Source organism: Anser brachyrhynchus (genome assembly GCF_964034855.1).
Source record: "Anser brachyrhynchus genome assembly, chromosome: 8".
Taxonomy (NCBI): Eukaryota; Metazoa; Chordata; class Aves; order Anseriformes; family Anatidae; genus Anser; species Anser brachyrhynchus.
Window position 1 is genome coordinate 27,049,044 of NC_137702.1, and position 16,257 is coordinate 27,065,300.

At 38.3% G+C, this 16,257-nt stretch overlaps 1 protein-coding gene across 4 annotated transcripts in view; it reads left to right on the top strand.

Moving 5' to 3' along the window:
* Window positions 1-16,257, top strand: part of CAMSAP2 (calmodulin regulated spectrin associated protein family member 2) — an 80,924-nt gene that overhangs the window by 7,429 nt on the left and 57,238 nt on the right. For all 4 annotated transcript variants that reach the window (XM_080602168.1, XM_080602169.1, XM_080602170.1 and 1 more), the window contains exon 2: window positions 4,310-4,569. In XM_080602168.1, the coding sequence (XP_080458294.1) occupies window positions 4,310-4,569 (260 nt within the window). The remainder of the gene's footprint in view (window positions 1-4,309; window positions 4,570-16,257) is intronic.

The window sequence follows — 16,257 nt, forward strand, 5'->3', positions numbered from 1 at the left end:
AAACAAGTACCTCTCCAGTTCAGTTTAGTTGCAGTGGAGAAAGGTAAGAACTGTAACAGTGAAAGTCAGTCTGCCATTAGTTTTTAGAGGCTGATCTTCTAGGTGGTTGCTCCTTGGCAGAAGTTAGTCAAGAACAGCATAAGAAAGTGGCGGACAGAGCAAATCAAAGGCCCCTCCAAAACACAACAGCAAGCTGAAATGTCTTCCTCATCTACTGAGGAAACTATGAAAATTCATCAAAAGCTATATTATATGAATCACGTTTTCCTGGCCTGTTCTTAGTCCTCAGGGACTTGACTTTCATGAAGGCTCTACTCTTTTTGTGTCGAAATGGCAATGTGGCACGTTGGCAAGTGGAGTCTGAATGGCAGTAACTTACATTGATACTGTATGGCAAAGGCATACCTTTGCTGTCCCGCAGAAAACTGCCAAGTGATTGAGTCCATTAAGAGCTGGCATAAATTCATCTACTGGTTTGCGCTAGGAAGTGCTTGAAGGTATTAGTCAGAACTTTCACAGAATAAATCTTTGTTAAATCTCAAAGCCTTTTACAAGTAGTTTTTTTTTAATGTGCTTGTTGGTGGAAGTCAGTAGCCTGTAGAGTTGGAAATTTTCTAGTCTGAGGTTTAATGTGGCTTTTGGCTTCCAAGAATAGGGAAGCCCTAGTATTTTTAACTTATGTTATCTTCTGGAATAGAAGCCTCCATCAAAAAGATCTCTTATTTAAGTTTTTACACTTCCTTAATGCAAGCATTCAAAAATCTGGAGTTTTTCACTATTGTCATCTTGTAGTCATGTAACTCAGGAATTATATTAGTCTATGCGGAAATCTGGAAATTTTACCCCCAAAAAAAGTTAATTTTTAAAGAAAGCTTAGACTTTCCACATTATAACAAATAACTTTTTCCCAAGAAGGAAATGACACTGTCTCTCAAGGAGTAATTCGCCTGAGCAGAATTGAGTTGTGTGTGTTGTCTTTTTGTTTTTTTTTGTTTTAATAAAGCCATTTCTAAAGGTAAATTCAGGGCTAGTAGCCATGAATTATTTTTAGGTAATTCTATCTCTTTAAAGTTAACTTTTAAACTTGAAAGATAAGCTAGAATTATTTCATTTACAAAAATCCCTTGTTTATTTTAAAGCTTGGAATGCATCCTTTCATTTTTTTTCTTCTCCAAAGAGAACTTTTTTAAAAATAAATCCATATCAAGAACAGGCTTCCAAAACTGAAACCTGTGATCCTGTTGACAATTTCAGGGGAAAAGAACGGTGCAAGTGATCTCTGGAGGTATGGTTTATCTCCCTGCTCCAAGCAGGGCTGTTTGCCAAGCCAGGTCAGGCCTCTCAGGGCTTTGACCTGCAGAGGCCTGAAGCCTGTGAGGATGGTGGCTTCCCAGCCTCCTGGGCAACCCGTTCCAGTGCTTGGCCGCCATTCCTGTGGAGAATTCTCCTTATGCTGAGCTGAGATTTCCTTCATGGCAGCCTCTGACCGCTGCCTGTTTTGAGAACAGCCCGAGTCTGTCTGCCCAAGAGGTGCCCACTGGGCACTGCAGGCTGGGCCTCACGGTCTCTGCAGCACAGCAAGCCCTGCTCCCCCGTCTCCTCACGTGCTGAGTCCCGCACTGAATGTCCCCAGTATATCTCTCTAACATAATCACTCTTCTTTGCCATGAACTCCAAGGTCAGTGGTACGTTGTGGCAGAATGTGCGACACTGTATTGATGATAAAACTGTTCCTTACTGTTAGAGCTTAGTATGAAAGACTCTTGTCAGCTGGGCAGAGGAAAGGGACTGCTGAAATGCACATAATGGGCATTAGTGTTAAGGCACTGCCCTGCCTCACAGGGCAGTTCCACTCTCTGCAGTCGTGCCGGCGCTGCTGGTAATAGCTTTTGGCCCCGTGGTAGTTGTGGCGATGTGCTAGGCACAGCCGTCAGGTTCCAGCTCCCCAGGCCTGTCAGGCAGCGCGTGCTGCCCTGGGAGGGTTCCCCCCACATCGAGCTGCTGTGTTTTGCCCTGCTCTGTTCTCCTTCACTGTCACATAAGCTAGCCTCCAGTCGGAATCTTCTGTCAGGATCCAGTCTGATATCGGGCAGTTGGATACACGCATTAGAAGTGGGGAAGAAGTGCGTGTGTTCCTGTGTGCAAAACTTAGGGGAATTTTTCTGAAGACAAGTTTTGATCTTGTTACGGCAGGGATTCTTTAGGTATATGCCTTCACAATGTTTTGTTTTGTTTTTTTTTTTAACTTCAGAATGTCTGCAGTCACCATGTCTCTTGGTAGCACCTTCTGTCTATGTTCTATTTCTGCAATAACTTTTTATTCCGGTTTTATTTTTGTGAACACCATTAAGGTTCTGTTCTGGATTCATTTTTGTGACTACCAAGGAAGAAAAAGAAATGGCATAAGTACAATTTTCTCTCTTGCTGTATTTTTCAAATACAGAAATATTTTATAAAAAATTCTATTTGTCTTTGATAGCTATCATCTTGATTTTAGTGTATTGTTTTTTTAATTATTAAACCCCAGTAATGGATGTCCTTCTTTCATGGCAAATACACCTAATGCATCTTGTCACTTTCAGGTATGTTTCAGAGATAAAGATCAGTAAAGACTCACAGACAAAGGGTTTGCTATTTCCTATCTTAAGATTTCTTTTTTGGCTCAATTTTGGGACTTGAAATCTGAATTTCAAAATTTCAGTCTTAAAATCCATTGTTCTGAATCTAAAGCGCAGAGTGTGTAGCTTCTGTTTGTGTGTATCTAACTGCTCCTACCTCAAGGTTTTGTTTGATATGGTAATGAGTTTTTTTAGGCTTTCTAAGAAATCACAAAGGATTCGGTCTATTCATTTCCACCACCACCCCAGCCCGACTTCACATGTAACTCAGAGAAGGTCTGATGTTTGTCTTATCCTTTCTCAGCTAGAAGGCGGCTAGCTCTTCATCTGGAGCCCGTAATGGAAGCACATGGGCAGTAATAGAATATGTATGAGGAAGAAGATAATCTGTTATTATCTTGTGATGGCATGTTCTGTGGGTTTTTCTCTGTCTCTCCTGCTCCACCCGTATTGGGCTGTTTACTCCACCCTCTGCTTCAAATCTTGTCTGTGTAGCCATTTAGCCAGCTGAAGGCGGAGGGGATAGGAATTGGACAGAAACCTGGAGTTGCATCACTGTTTTCCTACACGCTTTTTTCCTTGCAGCAATTAAATAGGCTTTTCCACTTGGGTTCAGGGAAGGAATCACATGCTCTTTCTTTCATAAATGCTCTTGGTTTAACTAATTTTAAAACAATGTGGAGTGAAATTCTTACAGGGGGATGTGGAGCATGTTGCAGTGCGTATCTCTAGAAATGTGAAGTCTGAAATGATGTCCAAGTTATTTTCCCCATCACTGGTGATTTATTTTACTTGATTTAATATCATATTGAATTAATTTATAACTATTGCATTTGTGGTAGACAACAAGAAGTATACTCCCTGTTATACTGTATAAAGTATTTGGAAAAACTGTTACAGATCGTCTTGGACTGCCAATTTTGGGGTTAAAATTGCAGTATAAACTTGACAGAATTTTGCATAGCTTTCTGTTTGTGCTAAGCTAGTTTCTTTTAATAGTAGACTTTTTTCTTTTAAAATGGAAGCACTAACACAAATAGGCAAATAACACTTCAGTATTTTGTCAGAAGAAGGATACCTATAATTTTCATTGTGTTTTGTTTTCATTTTAATTTCATTAAAACATTCATTTATTTATGCTTAACTGCTGGATTGTCATTCTGTAATGCATAACCTTTGACATAAGCAGCACAATATGCGTATATAAAACCTAGAAGGCTGCTGAGTGGAAGTTTCCCTTTTTGCCTCAGGAATTAATCTTTGCTCAAATGTTCCATTTCCATTTTATTATGGTAACAGAGACAGGTTTTTTTGTGTTTGAATGGACATTGTTTTGTCTTTAAATGTCTGACCTATATAATACTGTGCTGAAGGAAATTAGGATGTTTGAGCATGTATTTGGAAAAAACAGAAAATCTGAAATTAATGATGATGTGAACCACAGGTTGGCCTTCTGGTGTGTGGCATTTGCAGAGTGGAACTCTTTGTATTTTTCCTGAAGTTTCTATATATTGTTTAACTGTTACCTTTGTATGCAAAGTTACTGAGTAAAGGTTCTGGCCTTCCCTTGAAGGTGCTTTCTATGACATAATTTGGAGTCCATATGCTTAAAAACAAACCAAACAAGAACTAGTGCTATACCTATCCTTTCTAATACTGACAGATGTTTTATTTATTATTTTTTTTGGTAGAAAATGTTCCAGAAGAACTGCGAGAACCATTTTACACAGACCAATATGACCAGGAGCACATTAAACCACCTGTTGTTAACTTGCTGCTGTCTGCAGAACTCTACTGTCGTGCTGGGAGCCTTATTCTCAAGAGTGATGCTGCAAAACCACTTCTAGGTCATGATGCAGTTATACAAGCTCTGGCACAAAAAGGCCTTTATGTCACTGACCAAGAAAAATTGGTGACTGAACGAGATCTTCACAAAAAACCCATTCAGATGGTGAGTGTTTAAAGTGTACATGTTTATTATGTTTCTTCTGTGTACTTCCAAAAATTGCATACCTGTTTCTTTTTAACATGCATCATTTTGTTACAGTATTTTTTTTCAAATGCATTTCATTACTGGGAGGCTTATGGTTGTTTTGTTTTGTTTTTCCATCTCCTCATAGCTGTCAGTACAAATGTATTACCTTAGTATTAAAGATTGAAAACAGCTATCATTCTACGTAGTGCAAGTGTTGCATTTTTAAACATAGTAGTGGCAGTATGATCACTTTCACTTCTGTTTTACAGCATTGACTGCCAGTGAAAATTTCTGTTTGAAAATTAAGGTGTGTTTTTAACCAGAGATCTTTGTAAGGATGGAAAAGGAGGGAAAAAAAAGAAAAAGTTAAGATCATGCAGGCTATTCAACCTAATAACATTCGGTAGTCACTAGTTACATATTAAATTACTGTAAAACCTAACAACGATATATTCTTTTGTGAAGACTTAATATGCTTTTGCTTTCTCCAGTTGCTTAAAACATAGGTTTAACAGATGAATGATTCTATTACTAATCTCCTAAGCCATGGATTCTCCTCCTTGATTGGAGATGAAGGAATAAATAAGTCCTTAAAACAGCTACATATGGCCATTTCCTTTCCTCTAAGTTGTATGTAAACTGGCACTATGATAGAATAATCTTCAAAGTGAGGTATTTAAAACTGTTTTCACCTTCCTGTGTATTTAATGCTTGATACAGAAAATAAGAAAGCAACAGTATGAGACTACTGGAATTGAGGTGACAACTTCCATTCTAACACAGAACTTTACTCAAGTTTGTTCATTTGAAATCACTTAAAATTTTTATTATGATTTCAATAGAATTACTGTTCCTACTGCACTCTGTCCTCTTGAAGTCCTCTGGTTTTTATGGTCAGCAGTTTTTAGCTGCTGCTGAAATGGAGGAAAAATTAATATAGCAATGTTTTTATGCTCAGCTCATTGGGATTGTGTGTTTACTGAGATATAAGAACGCTAACCAGCATTTGGCAGAGTATGACTAAAGGCAGCCTCTAATTTCATCAATTGTTACTGCTTGATAAGTTGCAGAGGCTTTACGGGTGTGAAATTAAAACTACTGATTAGTAATTAATGATTTCTTCGATGCAGTATTGCCAGGAAGTACTAGACCTAATAGTTTGCACTTCTTTTGTTTGTTTGTTTTGTTTTTTAGAGGTGGTAGTAGTCAGTCTGTGATACCAAGATTAAACTCTGAACATTGGCTTTGGTTTTATTTTTTGATTGAAAATTCTTTCCTGCTCAGAGAGTGCTCAAGATCTGAAAATGCCAATATTTCAACAATAGTATAATAAAACAAGTCAAGACACTGTTTCTGTGTGTTTTAGCTGTGATCATTGAATGCAGTTAACTTGAGATCTTACCAGTCTATTTATTGAAGTCGATACCCTTTTATAAATGAGAGTGCAGCAAAGAACAAGCGGTGTTTCGGTTAAAGAAGGTGCAGATATCAAAGGAGGTGTTCTGAAGTGATATAAAATTTGCAGGATGTTTGCAACAGTCATGAGGTGTTGGTTTAAAACGTTCATAAAAGTAAAAACTTTTAAAAGAATAAGAAACAAACTTCCTGACTGTTCATGTTTTTATGTAATTTCCATTCATGTCCCTGAATGAAGATAAGGTTGCTGATTTGCGTTCTTGAGCCTGGCTTTTTCATTTGATCCCTTTCTATAGCAGTTGTACGAGGTATCTGTTTTCAGAGCTGTCAGTTGAGGTATGTCTGTATTCTCCAGTATGTCAATGTTTAATTCAGTAATTAATGTTGCTTAAAACATACTTCAGTAGCAATCTTGTATTTCTCCAGTGCTTGAGGAAATCTGAGGCTCTTCCCTGTATTGTTTAGATGTGGTCCAGCAGGTATTTATTCACGCATGAATGTTGTAACAGCTGACATCCAAGATTTCTACTCTGGGTCACTTGTCCCTGCCTCAGTGCCAGCAACAGATCCTACAATCATAGAATGGTTTGGGTTGGAAGGGACCTTAAAACCCATCTAATTCCAACCCCCCTGCCACGGGCAGGGACACCTCCCACCAGACCAGGTTGCTCACAGCCCCATCCAACCTGACCTTGAACACTTCCAGGGATGGGGCATCCACAGCTCCTCTGGGCAGCCTGTGCCAGTGCCTCACCACTTTCATTGTGAAGAATTTCTTCCTTATATCTAATCTAAATCTCCCATTTTAATATAAAGCCATTACTCCTTGTCCTATCACTCCATCCCCTGACAAAGAGTCCCTCCCCAGCTTTCTTGCAGCCCCCTTTAGGTACTGGAAGGCTGCTGTAAGGTCTCCCCAGAGCCTTCTCTTCTCTGGGCTAACAACCACAGCTCTCTCAGCCTCTCTTTATAGGGGAGGTGCTCCAGCCCTCTGGTCAGTGAATCAGGTGAGTGAACCGATGCTGTTGGGCTGTTTCATGAGCAGCTGTGCAACAGCTGGGCCAAGGCAATGTGACAGGGAACACCAGAAAGCCCAACTGTCTTGGGCAGAAGGACAGCCAAGTCTGACACAGTTGCTACCAGAGAAATGGCTGTGAAAACTGGAGTCTTGATCCTAATATTCGTAGCCCAGGGGTTTTAATTTGTCATGCCATGCTGAAGTCCCTAAGCAAATTCCTAGCAGCAGCACTGTGTCTTAATTGGGAAGTCTCAACCTTTTTCCTTATTACTCAGTAGAGTTGGCAGAGGACATCAAATCTGGTGGTTGTACTATTGCCAGAGTCTTAAAATTATCCCTTTGACATCTCCCAGTACCTTTTCCTAGTGTTCCATATGTCTCCGTTCCTCCAACTCTTACTATGTAAGCTATATATCCTGTTTTAGAGCATGGAATGATTTTTCTTTTTCAATTACGTAGAACAGGAAAATTTGCATGTGTAATTAACTCATGCATTCCTCTGTTAAGCCAGATTGTGTTAAACCTGTGCTCAGTCTAATTCTGAGTAATTTACTGGAAAACTGTATGGTAGTTCTTACCTTTGTTATCCTGTCTTCCCCACAAAAAAGGAAAAGATGGTGTTTATTAGCGGATATTAAGTGTTTTCTGCTTAGATGTATTGCATTTCTATAGCAGATAAAGGGTGAGTTACCTTAGGAAAATAGGAAAAGAGATACGAGCACAGAATGGTTTGTTTGATTTATGCTCTGTATGTAGCTGCAGTCAGCAGACTTGGAATTGCTTGTACTGTGTATGTGTTTGTAGTAAAGGGATCGCTGCAGTGATTAATTCTTGATTTGCTTCATGTATAACTAGAATACTTAAAACAGCGATGTCAAATGTTGGCCTTCTCAGTTTCTTAGACAGCAATAACTGAACCTTTTGCTAGAGAGCACCTAATGTAATGAAAACTGAAAAGCCTGAAGTGGATGTGTTTCGTTCTTTATACATTTGGGTCAGGATAGATGCTAGTTTCCTTGTTAGTCATTACTGCATTGGTGTCTAATTGGGGAAACGGCAAGTTTTTGTGTGTGTATGTGTGTACGTATGCATGTAAATACATGTATGTATGTGCATACATAAACTAGTTTCCTACATGGGAATGAATTGAGGAAGACACAAAATTAACAGACAATAACAGGAGAAAAGGTTTCTGTTAGAGACTCCCCTGTGTAGGGTGGGGAAGTCTGTGTGGGGTCAAGTTTGTTTTGGCTTCTCATGTTTGGTTTGTTCACGTCTTGTCTTGCTTTTGTAGTAAAAGTGAAAGCTAGGTTATTTTTTAGGCTTGTTCTAATTTAAAAACTTGTGATTGAAACTGTTTCTGAGGGACTGCATCTTGACATGATATTATATATCTCTTCAGTGGTACCTCTATTTCTGTTCTCCATGTATTGCAAGCCATTAAAACTTAATACTATGTTTGCTTTTGTTAAATTTTATTATTTGATAGGATCCTCCTGTTGCTTTTATTTTTGGCAGGGGAGCAAAAGAATGAAATACCACGTTATTGCTCTCCAGTTTGGAACTCATGGAGTCTTGGTTCTGCCACGTTAGACTTTGAGCATTGCAAAAATAGACCAGAGCTTGAAATTGACACAATGATCAACCAAGAACCAGAGTATTTTTGCTTCTGAAATCTACACTTCAGTAGTGAAAAAATAATTAACTGATACTTAAGATGAAAACTGAGTTGCAAAAACATGAGCAAGGCTACTTATTTCAGTTGGCAAGTTCCAATGCGTTAACACACACACAAAAAAAGTCTTAAGCAGGCACTCCCATATGGAGATTTTGACAGGCTATAGCAATTAGAAATAAGAGATAGTTTAAGAATTCAGAATTCAGCACGGTTCTGGTAGTTATGCAATAATTTTTGCTTCCAGATAAACATGCATAGGATCAGAGTTCAAGTCAAGCTTAACTTTTATATTTCCAAGTTGATTTTTTCCATGTTAATTTATATATAATTTTATATATATATATATATATATACACATATAGGATGAACCAGAGGAGACTTTGAGATGATTTTCAGCATTTTACCAATAATTGTGTACTAACTGAATAGTATATTTATGACAAGCCCAATCCTTTTACAAGAATTTTGATATTTAATCATTCTGACCATTTTGTATCCATATGCTAGTGGTCTCTGTCAATTTTCTTCAAGTGGAGGGAAGAATAGATAGATTCAGTGAGGAATTAAAAACGTTTTCCCCCCCCTAAGTCCCTGTAACACGTTTCAGCCATTTGGGGGAAGGAATAAGAATCAGCATCTTAATTCTCTGCTGCCTGGTACTCTGCAGGGAAACTGCCTGATACTCTGCAGGGAAGCTGAAGCTGCGTAATTACCCAAGCTGTGGACTTCTGTGCTGCCCAGTTTCTGTCCCTAACATGGCAGGGCCAAGTCTAACTAAATTTCAAGCTTGAGGAATAATTACGTGAAATCTTAAGTACTTGTTTAAAACCAGTGTGTATTAAGGGGTGAGGGGGAAAGAGCATGAACAGATACAGGAATATTATAGACTACTGCCAAGCTTGCACCAAAAATCTATCAATATACGATAATGAGGGCAGGAAAATGGAACGTGTTCACTTGATTTAAATATGTAAAATACTTATTTCTTAAAATTTAGTGACTAGAAACAGATCAGTGAATATATCATATATAAACACTATCTCTAGGGAAATAGGCTATTATAACATTTTTTTCTTTATATAATTATCTCAGTAGTGAAAAATACTTAAAAAACAAACCAACAACAACAATAAAAAAACTAAGCATAAGTTGTGCATAAACCTGAACTCCTATTTGGAAAAATACTGCTGCAAAAAAAAAAAAAAACATCAGCCAGCTGAACAGTGATCTTAAATGTATAATCATTTTTGAAAAATGCTCTCATTAATCAAGAAACACTTAAATTCTCTGTATACTCCCAGTTTGTCAGCCAGTAGTGCACTATCATCCAAATTGTTTATCAATTCAGCTGCAGATTACTTTTTTCCTTAAAAATGTCTCCTGTGAGGAAGTCTGGCAATGATTTTCTTTGTGGTGATTTGTGAACCTGGGCTACAGCTGATGTATAATTAGATGTCTGTATTAGCTTTTCAGTTGTGATCGGGAGCGTTCTTTTAATGCAAATTTCCATGTCTCTCCCAGTTACTGGCTTGCATTGTGGAATGATCACAGCACAAATTCTGCTTTTTCAGAAGGAGCAAAACTGGAAGATGTGCTTGCTCTAGGATCACACCTACAGTTGCCCACCTGCCAAGGGGTACTCGTTTCACAGGAGCAGAGCTGATGCGAAGCAAATCTGAGAAGGGAGTAGAGGCAGTTCCTGGGACCTGTGCACCAGTTCAGCTCTTCTGTTGTCTGCTAGTAATCGTAAAGTTAGTTGTGGCCTCTGAAATGTCTGGGGAAGGAACGGGGATTGATGATGCCATTTTGTACCCATAGCTAGAATCTGCATCTTTTCCTGGATAAGACAGCAGATGATAAGTAGTTAACTCATCCTCCAATCCAGATTTTTGATCTCAGAGTGCATTCATTTGAAATGACGTTCCCTCTCATCAGAGGAATATTTATCCTTGACGAAGGACTCCAGCAGCTCACCCGTTAGCTTGCAGCTACATGCTGCAGCCTCTGCATGTTGCTGAATTCCTTTACCTCTGTAAGGCAACAAAAAGTGTACTCACACTTCACAGAACAAAGAAATTGCATGTGGCTTCTGCCTTGAAGAATTTGTTGTCTGGTTTTGGGCGTGATGTAACAAGTTTCCATTCCTGTGCTATTGTGAATTACTTGTTAGTTGAGGGCACGTAAGAAAAGCGTGCAATTACTCGACTTGAGCCATTAGATATTATCTTAGTTAAAACAGCAGAATCTAATATTAACTGACTTGTGATACTTAAGCATCTTGCATGGCAGTATGCTTGACAAAAGATTACAATAGTAAACAAAAGTAGTTTTGGCACAACCTGAATTTAGAATTATTTTCTTAGGTTTAGACCTTTCAGAGACTAATACACCACACAAAAGGCTGGGATAAGGTATTCCTTAGGTGTTCCATATTTTTCCTCTATTTCTGCTGTAGACTGAGTTTTAGATTAGTCTCTTCTCCAAAGTCCCTTATCCGGTTCTCATTTGCTTAAGAAGAGCGATCCAGTATTTTTGTTATGTTGTATCAGATACACCATCTCCCTTTGGTTAGTATTGCACACACATCTGTCGAAGGTAGTAAATCAGTGTCCCACAGGCAGCATGGATCCCAGACCCGTGGGGCACAAGGTGTCAGTTTGTACTTTGGTTGTGGTAACTGTTACACTTCTCATAAAGTCTGTTCTGCTCAGAGCTCGTAGGGTCCCAGTGTATTCCATGCAGTTTATGTTAATTTATAGGCTCGGGATTTTGTTCTGCCATCTCATACTGCTGTTTGTTTTTTAAATGTTTCTTATGTAAAATGGTTTTTTCAGTTTCATGTAAATAGCCACAGGGACTGGGGTTTGTTTCTAGGGTACCTTTGTCTAGAACTGTGTGCACAAAACCAGTGCAGGTTATCAGTGCGAGTCACTGGGATTTGTTTCATTTACCGAATTTTCTGGGACTGAAGAATGTATTTAATCTCGGTCTGTTCCTTTTCTGAAACTGAATTGTATATTTGATTATTTGGTGTTAATGCATTCTTTAGCACTGTTGGTGATTAGTATGGGTTGTAGTCAAAAGAAACTGCAGCTGAACTAAAATTATATATCTGAGTTGTTCTAAGCTTACTTTTATCCATACACATCTTAGCCTACAAATAGCTGAAAAGAAAAATTGGAGCAAAAGACAATTAATTATTAGAAATCTCTTATGGGAGAAAATAGACATTTATTCATAGAGTATCAATTTGGAAATCTGTTTAACAAAGGCTGTAGGCAAGTATGGGTAGGAATGAACTCCAGTCATGTAGGTATCGATATCAGAAATTTGTGGAAGACTTAGGTAACCGCAAAGCCTTCTGCAGCATCATTAAGGTTTCCATGGAATGCTGTCTACTCAACTTGTGCACCAACTAATACAGCAGGTAGCAGAGCTACTGATGCCAAAGTTGTCTATAAAGAGTACAAAATAGGAGTACTTTGGCTGATCCTTTCCAAGAGTTCTAATGTATTAAAAACAAACAAAAAACTTTTCATATTCACAACTGCCCCAACAAAAGAAAACTGAAGTCTTCTATGTTTCTTTAGCTTTAATTTTCACACTTGTCATTTTTTTCCCCTTTTGCATCCTGAATTTCAGTACAAACATCTGTGTAGGATTGTGGCTTTACTCAGGGTTCCAGCAACGTATCTGCAATTTCAGGTTTGCACTGATAAAAATTCTTGCCTGTAAAATAACACAATCTGATTGCTCTTTAACAGCTCTTGTGAGATTCATTTCAGTTGTGCAGGTCGTGTTGAATAGGTCGTGATGCTTGTATTGCATTGAAAGTACATTCTCAGAACCACTGTAAACTCCCTGATCTGTACAGAGCTGGCCTTAGAGCTCTCTTTGCCAGAGGAATGTAATAGGCAATGTTCGGGAATAACAACAAAGTACTTCGTGCTTGTTTTGATGTGAAATTATGGGCATCGTATTTCCTCTCTCTCCAAAATGAGGAGAGAATATTGCAGAATATCTTCTTTCAATTGATACGTAACACTAAATAAACACTAAATAAACCAAACCACTATTGTTAGAATGATGACAGGAAGTAAAGTGAAAGCATACCTGAGAGAAGCTAATACTTTCCAAAGTCTGATGACTTATTGGGAAGATACAGTAGTGCATCATTTTTGGTTGTCTGTCTTGTTCACTTCCTTGCTAATTAGGAAGCGAAATGCTGCTGGAGCTGAAAAAATACTTGGTGTTCCTCTGCCTTAGGTTCACTAAAGTTTTGAACCAAAAAGCTTCTGATTGTATTCTTGTTTTGTGTTCCTTCTCACGCTGCTGTTAACCTCACACAAAAAAGGGGAAGAGAAGGAAGGGCTTAAAAGAACAAAAGCAACAAAAACACAGCAATCCTGGAGCCACACAAGGGAAAAGAGCTAAACGGAGGGACAGATTATGAAAAAAAATATTAAGAGCTAAAGCCTGTGAAGGATGGCAGATACCATATACAAAACGCTTTCTAAACTGGTCAGGAAGTATTTTCATTAATCTTGAAAGAAATACAGTTTTGTTAAACAGTTTAAGATCATCTTCTCCCAGTTTTAACGATACTGCTTAAGTAGTCCGGTTCAGCTTTTGGCAGCCAGTTCGTTGCTGTGAACTTTCTTTGTCTGTTGTTAAATATGTGAAAAGTTTATTTAAATATTTAGGAATGATCTTCATTCTGCTTGGTTAAATATGTGTTTGGAGTTATAGTAACTAAGCTGCTTTTGAAAGAAGAATCTCTGAATAGTTTTACAGACTACCTGGAAGATCTTTCTTTCATTGGTCTGTTTATATTACATGAAGAGAAATCTTTCCTAATATTCTTCTGATGGATAGGGGAAAGCTAAAGATCCTGCATGTTTGTAGTAGGCAGTGACTTGGTTAAGAGCAGTGCTTTCTTCCTATTATGGAAAATAGTGAGCTGCATTCAGCAGGAGGTATGGGTCTGTCATGTAAACATAAGGAGAGCTTCACTACCAGCTCTGTGGAGTACGCACACAGGCAACGAGGGGACAAAACAGCACTGAATGCTGAAGGAATACAGTTTGTGCTCACCATAATGCAGCAGCTGCTCCAATGCACTACAAAAGAATGCTGCTAATCTACATTTGTTAATCTGCACACATGAACCTGGCAGTCTGCCCTCACTTATCAGCCAGGAGCACACTCTGTCATCACAGTAGATGTATCATAACATTAAAATCTTTGTTCTTACAGTCTCTTTGGAATTTAACAAATTTCTGGGACTTTTTTTTTCCTCTGAAATTGAATGAACAAAATGCTCTAAGGTGTTCATGGTATGTCTACTCTTTTTGTTCAGCACTTAGTGAAATTCAGTAAATATCAGTATGCTTGAGTATTTTATATGAAATGGTAGGTTTTTATAAGTTTTCTATAGACTAATAGGAAATTTTATTACTTTGCAGAATGTATTTCCAAGTTACCCAAAGTAAAATCTAATAAATTTCTCCTATGTAAATAAAGCAATGTAAGAGTTTTAATGAAACACTAACTATCTAGTAACTTGTTAAACTATTTAAATTACAAGCTAACTGCAATAGTGCTCTTCAACAAAGTGACTGTCTACTATAAACCTGGAAGATTTTCAGCTTTATGCTATCCACCAGGAATCCATCAGGAAGGGTATCTCCCAGCAGAAGATATCTCTCTGGCTTCCCAAACAAGAATCTAAGACCAGTGGATGAGAAGCAAAACATGTTTCAGAAAGAGATGCTACAACTTGATCATTTTTAGGGAGTGGAAAAAGCTATTTTTATCACAATTTATATAATCATGTATCTGGATCATACGTCATCTCTACTAACTGGAGATCTACAACAGTCTGTCAAGATTGATGGCATCTCTCAGAAGTTGAAGTGGCAAAAGCTCTTCATAAGCTTTAAGCTGGATGTGTTTGGAACACAGTTTAGAACACCTCCAAGTCAGTATTTATTAAATGGCATGTCTATACAATGTGAAGTATGTATTGCAGTTTTAAACTGCTTGGTTTAATAAAAAGAAGTGTCAAGTGAAAATGATTGAAAATTTTAAATTTTAAAATTTTAAAAGATGAAAACTTGCAAGAATAGGAGACCAAACACACAGATATTGGGTGAGCATGTAAGGGTGGATCGCACTAATTTTTCATTTGGAATACTCAGTTTTATAGGATATGACTGTAAGATACATACTAGGAAATCTCGTACATAAACTTATGTTTCTTAAAATAGATTTGAGGTATCTGTTACTAAAGGGTACTAATATCTTTTGAAGTAAACCAGATAGTGGCATTTGGGCAACTAACCTACTACTATAGTAGATACAAATTAAATGCTGTTAAAAACAGCTAGAAAATGCAATCTGTATTATCAACATCATTTGTTTTGAGGCTTGCTTACAGGTCGTTTACAACCATAGTCCCATTTTTACTGACGTTGGCCTGCTGACCTGTGATTTATGAGTTAAGCTCTGAGGTTTGGGGGCAGCTGTGAGGTCTTTTTTCTTCCATAAAATTATTTTGCTGCATCAGCAGTCAGGAGAGCCCTACCACAGGGTCTCAACATTTCATGAATAATTGCCAGGAGCGGATGAGCTAGTGGTGATGAGGAGGTAAGATACAGATCAGAGCAAGAAGGCAGTCACGAGATGCTCTCTGTCTCAAGTTCCATGTGCCATTCCTAGGAGGTGTCTGGCTACCTCTGAAACCAGGCTAAATAATAAACACTTCGGAGCCTTCCCAGGGAATTTGTTGCGATGGTTCCATTGTCCTTACTGTTGCCTTTACTTTATCCTACTTAAGTCTTTTCTGTTGCTGTATCAGCCTCTTATTTTGTGCTGTGTCTCTGTGAACACGGAGAACAGTTCATTCCCTTCCTTTCTGTAGCAGACTCTTTTCTGTGGGCAGATAACGTCTTTCTTGCACTTTATTTCCCACACCTGAACTTCATTCAAAGTGTCCTCTATTTGATCCTAATCCTTCTTGATATCTTGTACAAAAACTGGACTCAGGATTCTAACCGGGACCTCGTCGAGGCTTGTAGGGCACAGCAGCTTCTGGTGCATTTTGCAGACTCAAGTATGCAAGTCACATGTATGCAAGTGGCAGCTGACATGCAGGTGAGAGCACGACATTGCATGCTCATGTTCAGCTGGTTATATGCTCTAACCTCAGGTCCTTTCTGCTGACCAGCTACTTCAGTGTTCTGCCCCCTGTAATGAAGCAGAAGGTGACTTTGGACACTTTTATTGTTTTGAAGCTGAATATACCACACATTACTGCCTCGTGCCTTTGGTAGAAAATGGCCTGTGTTTGATTTTTCAAGGACATGCTATGATGGTAATAAACATTTTTAAAAGCTCCCTTTTCTATTACATAGCAATAGTTCTGTAAACCCAGGCGCTATGTTTCTGGGCTATTGGTTTATGAAGGTAGCCAGCTTAGGTAAGGACCTCCACTTGCTTTTAAGAGTTTTATTACACTGATACCTTTAATCACAGAATTATAGGGGTTAGA